The sequence below is a fragment of the Orycteropus afer genome, unplaced genomic scaffold, assembly GCF_000298275.1.
Source record: "Orycteropus afer afer isolate SDZICR_OR568_19922 unplaced genomic scaffold, OryAfe1.0 scaffold00045, whole genome shotgun sequence".
NCBI classification, from domain to species: Eukaryota; Metazoa; Chordata; class Mammalia; order Tubulidentata; family Orycteropodidae; genus Orycteropus; species Orycteropus afer.
In genome coordinates, this window is record NW_006921632.1 from 10,914,127 (window position 1) to 10,935,898 (window position 21,772).

Consider the following 21,772-nt stretch of genomic DNA (forward strand, 5'->3'; position numbering starts at 1 on the left):
ATCTGGTCTTCAAAGTGACATCTTTACTCTTCAACACTTTAAAGAAGTCTTTTGCGGCAGATTTGCCCAATGTGACACATCCTTTCATTTCTTGTCTGCTGCTTCTATCGGTGTTGATTGTGGATCCAAGTAAAATGAAATCCTTGATAACTCCAATCTTTTCTCCATTTATCATGATGTTGCTTATTGGTTCATTTGTGAAGATTTTTGTTTTCTTATGCTGAGAGGTACATACTGAAGGCTGTAGTCTTTGATCTTCATTATTAGTTGCTTCAAGCCTTCACTTTCAGCAAGCAAGGATGTCATCTGTATATCGCAGGTCATTAATGAGTCTTCCTTCAATCCAGATGTCATGTTCCTCTACATATAGTTCAGCTTCTTGGATTATTTGCTCAGAATAAGACTGATTAAGTATGGGAAAAGGATACCATCCTGGCACACACCTTTCCTGATTTTAAAACATGCAGTACCCCCTTATTTTGTTTGAATGACAGCCTCCTGGTCTATGTACAGATTCCTTATGAGCACAATGAAGTGTTCTGGAATTCCCATTCTTCATAATGTTATCTAAAATTTGTTATAACCCATACACTTGAATGCCTTTGCATAGTCAATAAAACACAGATAAACATCTTTCTGATATTCTTTGTTTTCATCTAAGATCCATCTGACATCAGTAATGATATTTCTCATTCTATGTCCTCTTCTGAATCTGGCTTGAATTTCTAGCTGTTCTCTGTCAATATATTGCTGCAATTGTTTTTGAAATATCTTCAGCAAGATTTCACTTGCACGTGGTACTAATGATATTGTTCAATAACTTCCACATTCTGTTGGATCACCTTTCTTTAGAACAGGTATAAATATGGTTTTTTTCCAGTCACTTGGACAGGTAGTTGTTTTCCAAATTTCTTGATAAAGAAGAGTGAGTGCCTCCAGCACAGCATCCATTTGTTGAACATCTCAATGTGTATTCTGTCAATTACTGAGGCTTTTCACCAATTCCTTCAGTGTAGCTTCAACTTCTTCCTTCAATACCATTGGTTCTTGATCATATATATAAGGAATTCTGGTGACGTAGTGGATAAGGCATTTTGCTGCTAACCAGAAGGTCAGTGGTTCAAACCTACCAGCCACTCTGCAGAAGGAAGATGGGGCAACTTGTTTCTATAAAGATTTAATCCTTGGAAACCCAATAGAGGTTGCTATGAGTTGGAATCTACTTGATGGCAGTGATTTATTTACACACTTACCAAGTAATGTAATGTAGCTATTAATAACTATTCTCCCCTATGAATGGAAAAATATTAGAAATAACAAAAAATTTAACTGCAATTGTCTGTGGCTATGTATTATTGGCAATGCTTTACTTTCTTCTTTATGCATTTTTGCATTTTATAAATCTTACTTGATTTTACATATCTATCTATAAATAAATCTATATCTACACTTACATATCTGAAAAAACACTTAATGGTTACAATAATAGCCATTGGAATATTTTAGTACCATAAAATATGGAGGAAAAAAAAATAACTAAGGTTATATACTGATAGGAAAAGAGACTAGTTTACCTAGAAAGTTATTTTAAATTAAGAATTTGCATTAAAAGCCTCTTCTGTTTATGCATCAAATGAAATTTTTCTCTATGTGTAAGAGTGAGGTGTCACTGGCCATCATACTTCTACCAATCAATACAACCAGACTAAGAGGTACCTTCCTCTACTTGCTGAAATTCAGGACAACTCCAGGCATCTCACAAAGCTCTAGTGGTGCAGTGGTTAAGAGTTTAGCTCTTAACCTAAAGGTTGATGATTTGAACCCACCAGCCACTCTGACGGAGAAATTTGTGGCTGTCTGCTTCTATAAAGATTACAACCTTGGAAAGCCTACAAGGCAGTTCTAATCTGTCCCAAAGAGTCACTGTAAGTCGGAATTGACTTGATGGCAATGCGTTTGGTTTGGTTTGTTTCTAGGCATCTCAGGGGGTATGTGTCTGTTTTATCTATCAGGCTCTTTTCTAGGATTATGTAATAATTCTGTGATGTCTCAAAACTTTTAAGCATATAAAAAGCACATAGAAAGAGCACATAGAGAAACATCTGGTAGTTTTTTAATAGTTGTTTACAAATCTTACTGGACAAGGTAGAAGAACATGAGTGGCATGTGGTACAATGAGGGAATATGATGATAGTGATTGTGGCAGAAATGGTAAACTGTCCACCAAAATTGTCTGCTCTCCCTTATCAAGCAGAGTTAACACTACGAAGTGGCTGCCCAACTAGTGGCCACATTACCGTGCCCTTTTTGCATCTAGATGAGGCTGTGTGATTAGTTCTCACTGATGGAATGGGAGTTGAAGTGATTTATTTTGCCTCTAGACAATAGTGACCAAGAAGTGGATATGTTTCTCTAGTCTATTTTAATGTTGATGTTCTGCCTAGATAAAGATGACACTGATGTCCTACAGGATGACCGAGCTACCACATGGAAAGAGCCTAGGTCCCTGAATCGCCACATGGAGGAAAGCCCCCTGCCAATGAGGACTGCCACACTGAGTAGATATAGCACGTAAATCTGGAGCTTATTTGTTACTGTAGCCAATGTTTCTACAAATAACTCAATGAAGACCAGAGCCAGTGTTAACTGAGTACTTGTCCCTGTGTCAGACATTATGCAAAGCAATTTATATACATTGTTCCATTTAAAAGGAGTCCTGGTGGGTCAGTGGTAAGCACTTGGCTGATAACTGAAATGTTGGTCATTTGAGTCCACCAGCCACTCTGTGGGAGGAAGATTTGGAAGTGTGCTTCCATAAACATTTACTGCCTTGGAGATTCTGTGAGAGTTCTCCTCGGTTCCACAGAGTTGCTGTGATTCAGAACTGACTCAACAACAATGGGTTTTTGGTTGCTTCCATTTAAAGTGTACCCCAAATTCTGAGAGGTAGGTATATTATCTCCTTTTAAAGGTAAGAAAATCGTAATTTAAATAAATTAAATAATTTATCAAGGGTAATTAAAATATTACTTCTTTTACGTGGTAGGTTTGGAAACCATGCCTAGGTTCTCTGACTTTTCAATCTATATTCTTAATTACAATGTGATATTTCCAGGTTTAAAATTAGTTGAATGGCCTTATCCAAAGAATGTGATTAATGAAATGATGCCCACCTACAGAACATTAAGGTTTAATATATCAGTCAATGAACTGGATAAACAAATACAGATGCTATGATTCAAATCTGCAGGTAACAGGAAGCTGGCAGAGATAAGTAGACTAGATGGGAAAAAAGAATAGCATATATATGAAAAGAATGCAGAAATGTCTGGATCTTACAAGTTAAAATTAAATAAATTTAAATGTAAGTTTTTATCATCAGATCCAATAAACAACATGCACAGGTACAGAATGGGAGAGGCATGGCTTAGCAGTAGCTTATGTGACAGACATAGGAGTTTAGTTATCAGTATATTCAACATGAGTCAAGAAATTGATGTAATTATCAAAAACAAAGCAAACTTGGGCTGAATTAACAATGGACCTAAAAAATGACAGATTATAACATAGCTCTTTTCTGTGTTGATCAGGCCATTGCTGGGGTAATGATTCTGTTTTGAATTCTACACTTTAAGACGTGTGTGTGTGTGTGTGTGCGTGTGTGTGTGTGTGTGTGACTGGGATAATGAGGCATCTTGAAATCAAGTCAATTGGAGAATGGTTAAAAAAGTTGTAGACACTTGCCTTGAAACGAAATACTTAGGTGAATTATGTTATGTATCACTAAATAGAAACTCCCTGAGTGGCACAAATGATTTGCACTTGGGTAGGAAAAGCTGGCAATTCAGAGCCACCCCATGGCCCTGCAGAAGACAGGCCTGGAGACCACAGCCCCTCCAATCCCATGGAGCACTTCAACACGTGAGGTTCACCAGGAGTCAGAATGGGCTTGATGGCAATGAGGTGCTCTTTTGTTTTGTTTTGTTTTTTTTCAATCTTTAAATAGAATTTATTGTCATGTGGAAGGGGAAATTTTGGTGTGGCTTCTACCAGTTAGAACAACAATTACAGAATGAAAGTGCAGGAAAAGTGATTTGGGATCACTATAAGGAAAGATTCTAATAGTCAGACCGTCAAGAGTTCAGATGGATTGTCTCATAAGGTAATAAGATCTCCACCATTGAAAGTATGCAACACTAGTCTAGACAATGCACTGGCAAGGATGGTGTAGATCATGGAAATCAACAAGATAATTGTTATGTTCACCTCCAAAACTGAGAACCTATACTTAAATGGATGATTTGTAATCATAAGTTTTAGTGAATTCATACCCCAATCAGTCTCAATTATGTAAGTTGTGAAGACTGAATTATTAATAACTTTCTTGAGGCATGGTGACTAGGCTGAAGCAAAAATCTAAGAAAAGGCAAAACTGGAAAAAGTTTCAGCTTGAGTATACACATCTCACCATCATTAATTAAATTTGCAACAATCTGCTTCACTCTAGCTACAGAGGCACAGCCAAAGGCAAACATAAAACACAAATATGCTATAAATAAATAAATATCTATCTATCTATCTATCTATCTATATATATATATAGATAGATATATATATATATAGATATATATATAAATTAGAGGCCAGGCTTGTAATTATGTATGTAGAAAGAGTAAACTGTTCCTAAGATTTAGTTTGTGAGAGTGTAAAAATATTGCTCATTATGCACTGAACTTTAAATGGGCTATAACAGTATATCTTTTGTGTAAAGAAGAAAAGAAAGATGGATGTCCAATAATATTTTGCCCAGCATATACTTTCTTCATCTAGCAAAATCTACAGATTTAAAGACCTGTACATTTAGCTGAAAATATTCATGTATCTTTCTGTCCTAAAGAAATGTTTCCCTCCTGAAATGGTACATAATGCATTGTTAATAAAATGCCCCTACAAGAAACCAGTAAATACTGGTCCTGTGCTTTTTGCTGGAAATGCCAATTATATCTCTTTAGTGGTCTGTAGCTTAATTTTATTTTCATCTGAGACAGCAGATTGTCACCATGAGTTGCATAACTACCTTGAGTATTTTATTAAGTCACAGAAAACTTTACCCCTTTACTCCCTGAATCAACCTTCCATTATACTGCACCTGCACCAATCCTCACTTGCTATATTTTTTTCAATTCTTAAATTTATTAACATTCTCTTCCTGGGTAGTTTAATACAATTCTTTGAGGAACTGTTTAATACAATTCTTTGATCTCATTTTAATTGAGATCATTATAAGGAGACCTGGTGGTACAGTGGTTAAAGTGTTCAGCTGCTAACCAAAAGGTCAGTATTTCAAACCCGTCAGCTACTCTGCAGGAGATGATGTGGCAGTCCGCTTTGGAAATGATTTACAGCCTTGGAAACTCAGTGAGAGCAGTTCTACTGTGTCCTACAGAGAATGAATCAGAATTTACTCTAGGACAATGGGTTTTTGAGATCATTACACACCATTCTCTCCATCAGCAGCTGGAATTTCAGAGTATCAGGAATATCTCACAATGCACAGACAATGAAATGGAACATAGTTAAGTGAAGGCCACCAGATTTTAATCTCCACAAAATATGTGGAAAGGGAAATACTGTACATACCCAAAATAATTGAAAGCAGGAACTCAAACAAATACATGTACACCACTGTTCTTTGTGACAGTAGTCACAATAGCCAAAAAATGAAATGACCCAAATGTCTATCAATAGATGAATGGATTAAAAAAATTCACACACACACACACAGTGGAATTCAGCAATAAAAATGTAGTTCTGATAGATACATGTGACAACACAACCCTTGACAATATTATGTTAAGTGAAATGAGCCAAATACAAAAGGACAAATATTGTATGATCCCATTTATACAAAATATCTAAATAAGCACTTGCACAGAGACAGAAAGCAGATGAGTAGTCTGCATGGGCTGGGGCCAGGGAATAGCGAGTTACTGCTTGATGGGCACAACGTCTGTCCAAAACTCAAAAAGAAGAAAGAGAAAAAACAAACTCACTGCCATCAAGTCAATTCTGACTCATAACAACCCCCACTAGGTTTCCAAGGCAGTAAATCTTTACAGAAATAGATTGTCCCATCTTCCTTCCAAGGAGTGGCTAGGGGTTTTGAACTACCAAACTTCTGGTTAGCAGCCAAATGCTTTAAGCATTACACCATCAGAGCATGTTCTGTTTAGGGTGATGAAAAAATTTTGGAAGCAAATAGTGATGATGGTGGTTAATGTCACTGGATTTTACCCTTACTATGGTTAAAATGGAATGTTATATATATTACCATAATAAACAAGGAAAAATACTTTCTTTGGTTTAAGTAAACTAGAGCATAAAAACTGAGAAAAAGTTCCCTGCCTGACTTCCCCCTTGAATGCTCTTCATTCCTCCCACATGTAAAAAATGAAATTAGTTACCTGACACAAATATATTTTATAGCCTAAACAACAACAACAACAAAAATCAAACTCACTGAAATTGAGTCATTTCCAACTCATAGCAACCCCTCCTTGGGTTTCCGATGAGGTATCTCTACGGAAGTAGACTGCTCAATCTTCCTTCCAAGGAGTGGCTGGTGGGTTTGAACTGCCAGCCTTCTGGTTAGCAGTCAAACGCCTTAGGCACTATGCCACCAGAGCTCCTATTAACTGCTAAATACCATACAAGATAATGGGGATCCATGGATAAACAATCATACCCTTTTCTTTAAAGAGTTATCAATTTAATGGGGATTGTTATTCATCAGATTACTTTACCAGTTTAAAAAAAAAAAAAGACTTGTACACTAAAGCAATAATGATACCATTCATTCATTTCAAATTAACAAAGATATATTATTCATTAATTCATCCAACATGTATTTATTGAGCACCTACTATGTGCCAGGTGCTGTTCTAGGTGCTGTGTACAGCAAAGAGCAAGGAGAAAAAAATATCCCTGCCACAGAAGAGCTTAAATTTCACTACAGATAGTAAGATTGTATTCTAGTTAGCCATACATGAGGCAAACACTCTCATAGGTGATTGCCAGAGACATAAATCAGTACTAACTTTTTGGAAGAAATTTTGAAATTTACAAGATTAAGCTCCTCCTTTCTTAAAAACAAATCAAACAGAAATCCTCCCTTGGCCCCATCTCTCCCTTCAGTTTCTATCCCACCTCTTTTCTTCCTTCACAGACAAACATCATAAATAAATCATCAACATTTGCTATTCTTCATCTTCACTACAAATTTAACTGAACTGTCTCAAATCATAGCTATATCATAACTCTACTGGAACTGACTTCACACATATCACCAAAGACTATCCATTTCAATTGAACCAATAATCATCTTTCCAGGGTTTAGCTTATACGACTTCTCGGTAGTATTTGTCACTGTTGGCCATTCTTTTCTTTGCAGAATTCTCTTTCCTTTGATTTGTGATGCTACTGTCCTGAATTTTCCCCATCAGTGTTGTCAGTCTCTATCAATCTACTTTTTTCACCTCTACCCACTTTACCTGATCAAAAATAGTGAAGTTCTTGGGTCTTTATCCTAGGTGTTCATGTACTCTCTGCTCAGGAAGCTCATTAAGTGACACGATTTCTATAATCATCTGTTAGCCAAAGATGTTTGAATATATATCTCTAACACTGTACTCCTATCTGAGTTCTGGGTGCTGAGTTCTGGGCTGGTCTATCTTACCTTTTTTTTTTTTTTTTTTTTTAGATACTTCCTCTTAATTCAGCCATATCAAACTCAACATTGCACCTGCCATCCCCACTCCCAAACAGTTCTTTCTCTTCTGTTGCTCTCTCTCCCAGTCAACAACACTAAAGTCTACCCATTTTCAATAGCCAGAAAATTGGGGCCATCCTTGGTTTCTCTACTCCCATGATGAGCTATCACAAAATCTTGCCACTTCAATCATAAGATATCTCTCAAATCTGTTCCCTTCTTTCTGTCTTCACCAATATTACCCAAATGTAAGCTCCATCTTCTCTAACCTGAACTCCTAACTGGTGTTTCTGTATTGACTCTTTATCCTCTCAAAAATAGTCTCCACTTTCTGGCCATAGTAGACAGCAAATCTGCTTAGAAGTCAAAATACTTACTGAGGCTTACAGAATATATATATATATATATATATATATATATATATATATATATCTTCTATTTATTTATTATTGTAGTTTGGGTTAAAGTTTACAGAGAAAATTAGTTCTCCACTCAATAATTTTAACACATTTTGTTTCATGACATTGATCGCAGTCACCTCTATGTAACAGCACTCTTCACACACACACACACACACACACACACACATTTTAAAGCCTAGTCTTTGTACCTCTTCAGCTTTATTTCCCCCACACTCCTGCTGTTTCAGCAAGAATTGTATGACTCAGAGACTCTCTTACCTCTCTGAGTCTCTCTATGAATCTTCAAACATTCGGGTCCTTTCCTTGACACTCTATGTCTCTGCTGCCATTGTCCTTCTTCAACCTGCTGACAGATTTTCATTCAAGTACCACCACTATTTGAAAGAGGCCTTTCTTGACCTGATCAATTTAAGTCAGGAATTCCTGATGGGTATTTCCATAGGGCTATACAATAATTATAAAAATGTTCAACAACATTCAATTTATCTGCTTTCCCTGCTAAATTGTTAACTCTATGGAGTCATGAAACATGTGTATCTTATTTAATGTATATTCACAGAAACTAACCCAGAGGTCGTCACAAATGAGGTATTCAATAAGTTTGCTGAAAGAGTAGATGAATGAATGAGTTTGTTAAGGATATTAAAAGTTCTGGTCTAAGAAAACTCAAATTTTTTAAAAAAATTCAATACATAAAATTTCATTGCCATGTTCTATATAAAAGCAAAATTACCTAAACCCATACATCTATGGCTAATTGACTGTCAACAAGTATGCTAACTCTATCCAATGGTGGGAAGTAGTCTCTTCAATTAAGTGGTGCTGGGACATTTGTATCTCTACGTGCAAAACAATGAAGAATACCTCATAGCACATACAAAAATTAGCTTAAAATGGATTGAACACATAAATATAAGAGCTAAAGTCATGAAACTATTAGAACAAAACATATGAGTAATGCTACAGGACCTAGCTTTTGCCAATGGATTCACAGATATGACATCAAAAATCAGAACAACAAAAGACAAAATAGATAAATTGGACTTCATCAAAATTGAAAACTTTTGTTCATCAAAGGACTTTATGAACAAAGTGAAGAGACAACCTACAGAACGGGAGAAAATATTTGGGACATATTTCTGATAAGGGTTTGATTTCCAGAATATATAAAGAATTCCCACAAGTCAACAACAAAAAGATAATTAACACAATAATACCAGGCAAAGGACTTGACTAGACATTTTATCAGATGTTGAAAAGTAACTACAGTGGGTCACTGTTGTTGTTGTTGTTGTGTTTTCCCATCGACTCCGATCCGACACATAGCGACCCCCCCTTGGGTTTTCAAGGTGGTATCACTATGGAAGTAGATTGCCCAACCTTCTCTCTGAGGAGTGGCTGGTGGGTTTGAACCACCAGCCTTCTGGTTAGCAGCCAAATGCCTTAGGCACTAAAGCACTAGAGCTCTTGGATCATAGATGTATGAAAAATTGTTTTGTTTTGTTTAAAGATTTCCTGAAGTTTCTTAAATATTGGCTATTTCTTTTCATTTAGAGATAAATGTACACTCCATCATTTTAATAATTATGGAAAATAAACATCAAAGATACTTCATTCTGAAGAAAATCCATTCATAAATTACTAGAAGAAACTATGAGGGGAATCTTTATCTGACCTCTTCATAAAGGAGAACTTTCTATGCTTAAAACTTATCAATGAAATTTCAAAGAAAAAACTGAAATATATAACAACATCAAAATAAAACATTTTATAAAAATATTTAAAGGTCAAAATAAATAAATAAATAAATAAATGGGAAATTTTGTGCAAAAAAATCTGACAGATGAAACAATATATGTTCTATGCTAAGAACTTGTAAACGATAACAAGAAAAATTCAAAATGTCAGACAATTCATGTAATTATACCCATTTGACAAATGGGAAAAAATGCACACACTATCTTAAAAAAAGGACAACAAAATTATATGTTAGAGCAAATGGTCAGTAACTATAAAAATCTAACGTCAAAACCATTCTCATTTATATTCTCAGTAAATGCATGAGTATATTAGATGGATAAAACAAGAACACGTTACTTTAAAAGGAAACAATTTGAGAATAAATACTTTTAAAATTAAAAAAACAAAAAAACTATCATGTAGGTAGAAGTGCAAAAGTAAAAATCCCAGTGGAGTCAGCTCATAGCAGATTATACAATGACAAAACAACCTGTGTTAAAATGCCCTTTGGTGGCTTCCCTCTGCCCTTAGTATAAAATCCAATCTTCTTTACAAAACCTCCAAGAGTCTGCTTGATGTGGCTACTGCTTACCACCCAACCTCATCTCCCAGGCAACTCTGCCTCATCTACTATGCTCTGGTAACACTGACCTTCCTTTAATTCCCAGAATACACCAATCCTCAACCATCTCAGGGCTTTGCATATGTTTTCCTCTCTGCCCAGAACACTCTTTTCTCTGCTTTCTGTCTGCCTGGCTCTTTTTCATGCTTCTGGTCTCAGCAAAAATGTCACCTTCTCAAGAAGCTGCTCTGATCAGCCCCTCTAAATTAGTGTCTCTCTCCTAACCGTGCTATTCTGTATTAAAGTTTTCATTTTATACAACAGAAGACAACAAAGTTGAGGGCAGTCAATGTACACAGGGTAATCAGAAACAACCTCTTGAGAAAGTGACATTTTGGCCCACTGAATGAGCAAAAACATGCCTATTGTTATTAAATAGTACTATTAAGAAATATAATCCGGAGAAATATTTCAGGATTTAATTTGGTTAACTGTATTAAAAGGCTCAAAAATCTTCTAAATAAATAAATGGAGGAGAGAACATATGTCTTCCTTCCAAAAGAAATACAATCAATGAACATAGAAGGAATGAGAGAAATACAAAAACCACCATTAAGCAAACACAACAGTAATAATTGTTTTAGTCTGGCAAAAGTTGTGATAGACAAAAATGACCAGAATTGCTGATTGGATAGAGACAGGTGGAACCCTCGAGACTATGGGCCCAGGTTACCCTTCCAGCTTAGAAATGGACTTGCTGACATGGATTGGCTTGCAGCCCAATGGTAGAAAGACCCACACACAGAACACCTACCTACCCCAGATCATGCACCCATCTACTCTGGGGAGATGCACCCCTTGGAACAAGCAGCCATGAGACACCAGAGGGATAGCATTCACATAGAGGGAAGGCTGGACAGACAGGAATGCATGGATGAGAGGGACACAGTGAGGAGTTGGCCACAGGAAGGAGAGGGGAGGAGAGTTCATTATGGTTGGGGACAGTAATCCGGGCCATGAAACCAGATATGCATGAACTGTTGAATGTAAAACAAGTTTGCTACATAAATTTGCACCCAAAGCACAATTAAAAAAAAAAAAAAAAGTTGTGATAGATACATTTACAACAACAAAAAGAGTAACTGCTGAGGCTGCCTGTGTATAACCAAACACCTCATGCTATTTGGTTCCTTGGTTTGGAGGTTTAGGGTCATGTATCATGGGACATCCCAGTTAATTGCCCTAATAACTTGCTCAGAGCTTCTATTTTACCTTCTAGTTCACTGTGTAGTGCCTGGACTCTTAAAAGTGCAAGTGGCCATCTAAGGCACAATAACTGGTCTCAATTCACTTGGAATAATAGACGAAGGAGAGCCAGGAAGAGGAAGAGGATATGGAATGTGTGGCTAACTGCATCCTTGGCTATGAGACTGGAAGAACCAGATGGTGCTTGGCTACCATTACTAAAAGAATCCTAATCAAAAGGGGGGAAATTTCAAATTGTTATGGACTCAGGATTTTCTGGAGCTCAGATGAAGCTCTGAAACAATTGCCCTGAGACAATCTTTAAAACTTAAACCAAAAATATTCCTTGGAGTCTTCTTAAAACCAAATAATAGTTTAGCTTAACTAGTAAAAAGAGAGGTCTGCCTTGAACATTATGCTCTTTTAAGATCTCTCTATATGGGGACAAAGGAACTCTGGTGGTGTAGTGGTTAAGGCACATGGCTGCTAACCAAAAGGTCAGTGGTTTGAACCCACCAGCCTCTCAGTGAAAGAAAAATGAGGCAGTCTGCTTCTGTAAAGATTTACAGCCTTGGAAAAGCAATGGGGTTTACTATGAGTCAGAGTCAATTGGATGGCAGTGAGTTCTGCACCCCCCGTATGTGGTCAAAATGACAACAGCAACTCAAAAGATTACGTAAGGAACCTTAAAGGGTAGTGAGTTTATGTTAATTAAGTGTAAAGGACCAACTCAGAAAAGGAGGTGAGAATGGCTGTGCAACTTGTAGAACACAATCAATGCCACTGAAGCGTACATGTGAAAAATGATTGAGTTGGTGTATGTTTTGCTGTGTTTATTCCCAACAACAACAAAATGAAATTTTAAAAAAAATTTAAAAATGTTTCAACTAAGAAAAATCAATGTATGAGAAAAGCAGTGGGCAGAAATAAAGGAGAAACAGAATATTTCTGTAATGTCAGATTTATCTCCCCCAACATAGTTATTAATTAAAACCCATTGCCATCAACTCAGCTCAACTCACAGCAACCCTATAGGACAGAGTAGAACTGGTTTCCAAGGCTGGAAATCTTTATGGAAGCAGACTGCTTTGTCTTTCTCCTACGGAGAAGCTGGTGAATTGAAACCACCACCTTTTCAGTTAACATCCAAGTACTTAAACACTGCACCATCAGATCTCCTTATTTATTACAAAAAGAAAAAAAAAAAAAATACTACCATTATGGTGGAGAAACTTGGCAGACATCTTAAGCAAGTGATCAAGTTTAACATCTTCCATAATAAGATATATTGATATCATGCACCCCTGATGTGATACACTGCAAAAGCTGCAACAACACTTCTGTGATTTTTTTCCTGTCAAATATACATAAGTGCAAACTAATCAGGAGAAAATATTGGGCAAATTCAAATTAAATAGCTAACCTGAACTCATCAAAAGTAAAAAAGTCATGGGACAAAAAGAGAGACTGAAACTGTCACAAGAGATGAAGAAGATGACAACGAAATGCAATAGGAGACCCTGGACTGGCTTTTGGAACAGAAAAAGATGGTGGAAAAACTGGTGAGATTCTAAAATGATCTATAGCTTAGTTAATAGTATTATACCAATGTCAACTTCCTGGTTCATATAATTGAATTATGGTTATGTAAAAAGTGAACCACCACTCTCTTCAGTTTGTTATAGTGTGGTGGATTCATGTTGATGTGCTATTGGAAGCTATGTTATTGGAATTTCAAATACTTTGAGTCACTCATGGTAAAGAGGTTTCAGCAGAACTTCCAGACTAAGATAGACTAGGAAGAAAGGCCTGGCAATCTACTTCTGAATATCAGCCAATGAAAACCTTATGGATTACATTGCACAGGGCCAGGTAATGTTTTGCTCGGTCATACACAAGGTTGCCGTGAGTTAGAGCAAACTTGACAGCAACTAACAACAGCAAGATGTTAGCATCAGGGAAATTAGAGGAAGGATACAGAGGAAGTCTCTGTACTGTTTTTGGAACTTTTATGTCATTTTAAAATAAAAAGTTAAAAAAAATAAATCTGATTTTAAAAAAACTGGGAAGGGAGAGCATTGATACATCTTGATGTAAAGATACAAAATGCACTAGTTCTCTCTCCCAAGAGTAGAAAGAACTTTGATTGGTTGTTTAGACCATGCTTGGCCAAAAATCAATGTGCACCTATTGGGAAGGAAAATGAAGGTTTTTAAAAAATACATATTTTAATTCAAAAGTTCCAATTTTTCTTGTTGTTGTTGTTATGTGCCATCGAGTAGGACCCGACTCATAGCGACCCCTCCTTGGGTTTCCGAGGCAGTATCACTATGGAAGTAGATTGCCCCATCTTCCTTCCAAGGAGTGGCTGGTGGGTTTGAACCACCAGCCTTCTGGTTAGCAGTCAAGTGCCTTAGGCACTATGCTACCAGTCAAGAAAATAATATGAAAAATTAAGAAAGCTTCAACCACAACATACATCGTTGTTTCCAACAGCACAACATTAAAAAGGGCCCAAGTGCCCAACAATGAAAGAATGGGTAATTGAACTATGTTAGGGCCTAACAGGATTATGATGCATTCATTAAAACTATTTTAATAACAGTGAGTAAATGCTCATGTTATTATGCTAAGTAATGGAATTTAGAATATGACATGGAAATATAACAATATACAAAGACATGAAAAATTAAAAGAAAATAAATCAAACTGTTACCCTTATTTTTTCAAGACAGTAGAAATATGAGTGGAAACCCTGAATGGTGCAAATTGTTAATGGCTGCTAACCAAAACATCAGCAGTTTGAATCCACCCACAGATGCTTGGAAGAAAGACCTGGCAACTTCTGAAAAATCAGCCACTGAAACTCCTGTGGAGCACAGTTCTATTCTGACAATCATGGGGTTGTCATGAGTCAAAATCAACTTGATGGCAACTGGTGGTGCTGAAGAAATATGAGTGTACTTATTTTTCTTTTTTACTGTCCATTGTTTCAATAATACACTATATAGTTCTTGTAAAAACACAGAAAAAAAACCCACCATATTTTTGCAGAAAACATTTACAGCAATAAGTTCTCTGAGGCAAGCAATCAATCCTGAATAAGACCAAAAGATCCAGGAGTTTTCTATCTGGCCCAACTAAAGGTAGGCACTTAGAAAATAAAAGGCAGTTCGGAACTTTATACCTTTCCTTTTGGTTCAGACTTTGCTGGGCACAGAACTAAGTCCTTGACATGAATCACATAATGTAAATCTCAGAACTGTCTACATGTACACCTCATTTTCTCTATTCTTCAGTGGAAGAAACTAAGACTCAAAAATGTAATTTATTCAGTGTCTCACAGATTGAAAGTGGCAGAGTTGGAATGAGAATTCCCCATCAACTGATTCCAAAATTGATATTCTTGTGGTGTAGTGCCTAAGGTACTTGACTGCTAACCAGAAGGCTGGTTGTTCAAACCCACCAACCACTGCTCAAAAGGAAGGTTGGGCAATCTACTACCATAGTGATACTGCCTCTGAAACCCAAGGAGTAGTCGCTATGATTCAGATCCTACTCCACAGCAGTGCGTTTGGTTTGGTTTTTGGCAGTGAGTTTGTTTTTCTTTTGGTATTTTGAGAAGCCATCCTATTACATGAATCTGGGAATTTCTGTATAACTCAAGTAGAAGAAAGGTGTAATTATCTCACAAGACATTGTGACAATCTTTACAAGAAGAGCAAATTGTGGCAAAGAGTTCCAAAATCAGTTCAATCATTCAGCAGACATTTACTACTGGCTGCTAACTCAAAGGTTGGTGGTCCAAACCCACCCAGCAGCTTTGTAGAAGAAAGACTTGGCAATCTATTCACAGATTGTTGTGGTGGTGGTTGTTATGTGCTGTCGAGTCATCTCCGATTCATAGCCACCCCTCCTTTAGTTTCTAAGTCAGTATCTCTACGGAAGTAGATGGCCCAATCTTCCTTCCAAAGAGTGGCTGGTGGGTTTGAACCACCAACCTTCTGGTTAGCAGTCAAGTGCCTTAGGCACTATGCCACCAGCCTAGAAAATCCTATGAGGGCATTCTACTCTTTCACATGGAGTCATAATGCATAAAAACTGATTGACATCACTGAACAACAACAACAACATCATCATGGGTTAGGTACAATATTTATCTGGGAACAAAAAGTACAGGCTTTACTTTTGACAGATTTGGGCCATATTTTAAGGTATTTTCATATTTAATAAGAGCCTTGTAAAATCTGATAATGGCTAATTTCAAAGACAGAATTAGTTGGAGAATTTTAAAGTTTATGCCAGAATGCCCTAATCTGTACAACAAGGAGAAAACTTCACAGAACTCCTCAATTTGTGTGAGTTTAAGAGTCTGACTACAGGTCTAAGGAATACAATCTTTTAACTGCAAGGCTTGTAGCAGCATGGCCACTTAGGTTGTAAAATATGCTTATTTTAGGAAATTTTATTTATCCAGTTAGAAACTGACTGATCTTGTGTAATTCACTCCATAAAGACTATGAATTTTTTTGCTGAATTTCAAGCATTTCAGGGTTATTCATATTAAGGAGAACCAAACACAGTGTGAAACTTCCTTTCTTCCACAATAATTATTAGTAGTACCCCCAAAAAATCATTTTTATACATCCACATTTTTTTGTTTTACTCAACTGAAGATGCTAGTGCTGCTAACCATGAATGGGGTTAAATGACAGATCCAGATCATGAGTTAATTGATTCTTATAGCTTCTGCCTCAACTGCCCACCCTACTAAGGCAAAGACTGCTAGTCCCTCATTTCAGAAATCCTCTTATATTATGTCCCAGAGCTCAAAGAATATTCTCTCTATTTCAAAACTCTTGTTTCAATATTTCCATACTGTTTTCTTCTATAAGGGACTAGCCCTTCCAAGTGGTACGGTTTTCTGTCTTTGGTTTATGTTTCAGTCCCTGAATGCTGCCTCTCAGTTCTCTCTTATTCTATTTTATATTCTATTCATTCCAGAACCTTTAGGGATTGGCGATTATGTTCATCTCCACCTGAGCCTCTGCCGCATGCTCCCAGAATTCCTGGGAACCAGTTCAATCATCTTGGGATCCCTCTCATTTGGAAGGAGAAGTGAGGGGTTGTCCCTACCTCTGGTTCAATGCTAAGTGAAAACAACAAAATGCTTCAGAAAAATCCAGTACTCTTGGCTTACACTGAGTCAATTTAATAATTTTAAATGCCATTAGAAGATTAGATATTTTTTGTGTTAAATTATAAAAGGTAATTAAGATTCTACTGAGAATGTTACATTTTCAAGATCACATTTTTAACCATGTGCTAATAAATGGCCAACTCAACAATGTTTTTTGAAATTAGTAAATTCTGATGATACTCACCATTTTATTCTGGCAGGAGTCAGTGAAATAAATAATTTTCCCAATCATTATTCTGACTTAAGCAAAATAAGTCCACTTTTTCTCTTTTTGTGTTCTAATGCTATAAATTCCCATAAATAAAACTGATCATGATCAAAAAACTCTATCATCATAGAGCTTTCAAAAGTGTCACACATTTAGCTCTTACTTCTAAGGCAAAGCTTGCAAAGATAAGAATATATTTACTTCCTGCTTCTATTATCTTTTTGTACCTTCAGTGAAAGATCATTTCAAAAATACAGACTTAGCTAAAGATAGAAATTCTGTACCATTGCGAGATAAATGTAGAGCTCACCCTTTAAAAAAAAAGTTTTTAAAGCATTTCTAAGCTCTCCGTATCTCTAAATGTTATGTCATGGAATATTTCTGTGGAAAGTATGTATTAAGAATGTATGAATATTTTTGGTGAGCAATTTAAATATGATACATTCATAATTGAAGAATTTTAAGTTGTATTTTTTAAATGTGGTAGGTCCCTAGACCTCTGTTAAAATTCAAACATTACAGATTTGTTGACTTGTTCTCTTTCTTTCAAAGAAGAATTTGTAAGCTCTGAAGTAACCCATCATGAAAGTATCCTAGCTCAACGTCTTTGAATGGCAACTCTATGCTTTTGGACTCCTGAACAGATAATGTAAGTGAGCCCCAAGAGTGGGCTGAGGTTAACCAGAGACCTCTCTGGTCCACTGGCTGGTGTCGCTAGAATAAAGCACATGCTAAATGCTGACCAATCAAAATGCACTGAAAGCATCAGTGATTTCTCTAGAGTGCAAAACAACTCGGAAGAAGCTGTGTTTTAACCTTTGATCCAATAACTATTTTTGAGAAACATAATCATGCTTTGCCTATCAAGGTCACACATGCCTTATTACTGTTAGCTGCTGGGGAGTCAGCTCCAACTCATGGGCACTTACATATAACATAATAAACAGTTGGCTGCTCCCAGCCATCTTTATGATCATTGGTATGTTTGAGTCCACTGTTGCACCTATTTTATAGTTCATTTTGACCTTGGGGGTTTATATTCCAACACTGTATTAGAAAATTTTCTGCTCTATACTATTCTGTTCTGTTGTGCTCCATAGGCTAACTGGTTAATTATTGGCAGTAGATTGCCAGGTCTTTCTTCCTAGTCTGCCTTAGTCTGGAAGCATTGCTGAAATCTGTTTACCACTCATGGCCCTGCTGGTATTTGAAATACCTATGGCATAGCTTCTAGCATCATAGAAACACATAAGCCACCACAGTATAATAAACTAATAGACTAATAATAAACTGATAGGCAGGTGGTGGCAATATGCCTTAGTCCACTTTGTGTTATGGAGGTAAGATGGTATCAGGGATATTTCCATTGAAACAACTGCAATGGCCACTGCTGTGATTAGTATACATCTAGGTGTAGAAGTAACTATCATGAACTTATTCATGTATTCATTCATTCATTCCAGATACCTGCAGAAGGAAGAGAAAAAAATAAGGACAAAACAAAATAGCTCCTTGTGAAAACAGTAAGGTTTTGGCAACATAAGTCGCTCAACCAGGGCATCCCAAGCAACCAGCTGATAGATGTGGATTAGGTCAGAATAGGAGGACCTAAAATATGTGACAGGTGGGGAAGTGGTTCTGATGGAAAAGTTCCAAGAAGGCTCTTTCATCCAATGATGAGTGCCAACTGCCATTCCTGGAGAAAGTTCAGAAGGCTACATTCATTGGAGTCTTGAGAAATTTGGAGAAGTGGGACCAAGAATTAGCACATATCCCAAAGTTTGTACAAGGGCCCAGAGAAAGGAAACAGGATCAATTGTTGGAGAAGAAGTGAATGGACATTTAAAAGCCAGGTGGCCCATAACTTTTATGTCCACATTCAATTCCCAAAGTTTCTGGGGCTCTCACATCTATGAACAATCATTCTCACTTTTGTTTCTCTGTATTTCTCTAGAATGTCTGTGTTCCCTGGATCTCCAACCAAGTTCACTCCCTTTCTTTTTCTTTAAATTCACTTTAGTAGCTTCAAACAGACAAATTGTGATGATTTCCAAATGAATGTCTACTGTTGTGTGCCATTGAGTTGATTCTGACTCACAGCAGCCCTTTAGGACATAATGTTTCCTAGGCTATCATCTTTATGGAAGCAGATCATCAGATCTTTTCTCCTTTGGAACCACTGGTGGGTTTGAACCTTCGAACTTTTGGTTAGCAGCTGAACACTTAACCATTGTGTCGCCAGAGCTCCTTAAATGAATGCTTAGAGCCTAATTCAGTTTCTATAGCTGATCTTGACTCAACTCCTCTACCCTCATGTTTCATAAAGCTTCAAACCAGCCTGGATGGTTGATCTCACCACCTTGCTCACCACTTAATCCTCACTTTCCTGAAACATGGATCTTGGAGATTGGGCCTAATATATCTGGTATACTTAAACATTCAATACAAATTTCTGAATACGTTAATCTACCACAGCCAGAAGTCAACAGAAAAATAGAGAATAAAAGCAACAGGACAAAAAACTGAACAATAAAAAATAAACGACAGTACAGTAATGAAAGCAGCTAACTGTCATTACTGAGTACTTCCTATGTGCCTGGCACATTTCTAAGGGCTCTGCCTGCATTAACTCATTTAATCTAAATACTTACTGAATGCTAAGCACTGCATTAGGGAGTGTTATGCACACACGCATTTATAAGTGAGAATATATATAACTCCCTTTATCCAATGATCACACATCTCCATATATTGGCCATTATTCCCACTTACCTTTTAAGGAAATGGGAGCAAAAATAAATAAATGGCAAATAGCTAGCATTTTTAGAACACAGCATAAACCAAGTCAAGTCCTGTGCTAAGTGCTTGACAAAGATGTAGTTATCAGCTCAATCTACTGGTAAGGAACTTAAGGCCTAGATAATATAGTTAATCAGTACCAGGATTGAGGTTTGGAAGCTCAAAGCAAATTCAACATTCATTCTGCTATAAATATAAAAATGTTAAGTCACATTGATTGTTTTCTGTTTAGTAAGATAGGGACATATGCAATAAACTTGAGAAAGATTCCACCAAAACAACTACAATCACCAACCTCCAAGGATTAAGTTGCACTATTCTTAAATGCTGAGTTAATAAAATGTCTATTTTTAGTGTCAAATAAGTGAAGTGTTACTCAATATCCATAATATCCTCACTGTCCTATATTCATGAAACCTATTCACTATAGACCCTTAACTGTGTTACCTTCAGCAAACAGTGCCTCCATTTATTCAGCTGTAAAATGGGGATAAGAATGTGAATCACTAACAACATTGAGTCTAAATAAGTTAATAGATTCAAAACATTTAGAAGAGGCACAGGGGCTCAATGATTTTATTTTCAAAATTTTATTTTACTGTTGTTGTTGAGAATATACAACCAACATACACCAACTCAGCAGTTTGTACAATTTAGTGACATTGCTTACATTCTTCAAGTTAAGCAACGGTTCTCATCCTCCTTTTCTGAGTTTTTCTTCCTTCATTAACTGCCCCCTAAGTTTCCTATCTCAACTTTCAAATTTCTATTGTTACTTGGATCCCATAGTTCTTAAAAGAACATCATACTCAATGCTCATGGCAGAACATTTTTACTCGTTAAGCTAAACTACTATTTGGTTTTAAGATTTCAGGGAGTATTTTTGGTTTAAAGTTTAAAGATTATCTCAGGGCAACAGTTTCAGGGGTTCATCCAGCCTCCATGGCTCCACAAAGTCTGGAATCCATGGAAATTTCAAACTCTGTTTTACATTTTCCCCTTTTGATCAGGATCCTTCTATGTAATCTTTGATCAAAATGTTCAGTAATGGTAGCTGGGCACCAGCTAGTTCTTTTGGCATGAGACAGGAGGCAGCTGTTCATGAAGGCAATTAGCCATACATCCCATATCCTCCTCCTATTCCTGATTCTCCTTCTTTCTCTGTTGCTCCAGGTGAATGGAGACTAATTCTTGTGCTTTGGATAGTCATCTTGCAAGCTATTAAGTTTCCAAGCACTGTACAACAAACTAGGAAATAAAATAGAAGCACTAAAAAATGCTGTTTGGCCAATTAATTGAGATTTTGCATGAAATCAGAGCAACCAGTTCATTCTGGTTGGATCCCCTGCTGAGAATTTGCATTTCCAAATACTGAATCAGATCTACATTTTAACAAGATCCCCAGGTGAATCTTTATAGATCTCCCAATGATTCTTATTTATACATAAGAAGTTTGTTTAAATGTAGATTCTGATTCAGTATATCAACAGTGAAAATCCAAACTCTCAGCAGAGGGCTGAACCAGAATGAACCTATTTGAAACCCTGCATGAAACCATGACCCTAAACTTCCAAACCAAGGAACCAAATCCATGAGATGTTTGGTTATACACAAGCAACCTAGCAGCTTCTCTTTTTTTCATCATTGTTTATATATCTAGCATACAACTTTTGCTAATATAACTTTTTACAGGTATTCAGCTTATTGATATCAATGATAATAATTGGTTATGCGGAAGAGCAGGGAAGGGGATAAAAGCCTTGAGCCCCAGGCTCACAGGTGAGGAGAGACAACGCAGGGACACCAGAGTAGCAGGCTGGAAGAGCAG

At 36.7% G+C, this 21,772-nt stretch overlaps 1 protein-coding gene across 1 annotated transcript in view; it reads right to left on the reverse strand.

Moving 5' to 3' along the window:
* Positions 1-21,772, reverse strand: part of TMEM117 (transmembrane protein 117) — a 753,498-nt gene that overhangs the window by 303,310 nt on the left and 428,416 nt on the right. The window contains 1 exon segment of the mRNA XM_007937920.1: positions 14,525-14,582. Coding sequence (XP_007936111.1) covers positions 14,525-14,582 — 58 coding nt within the window.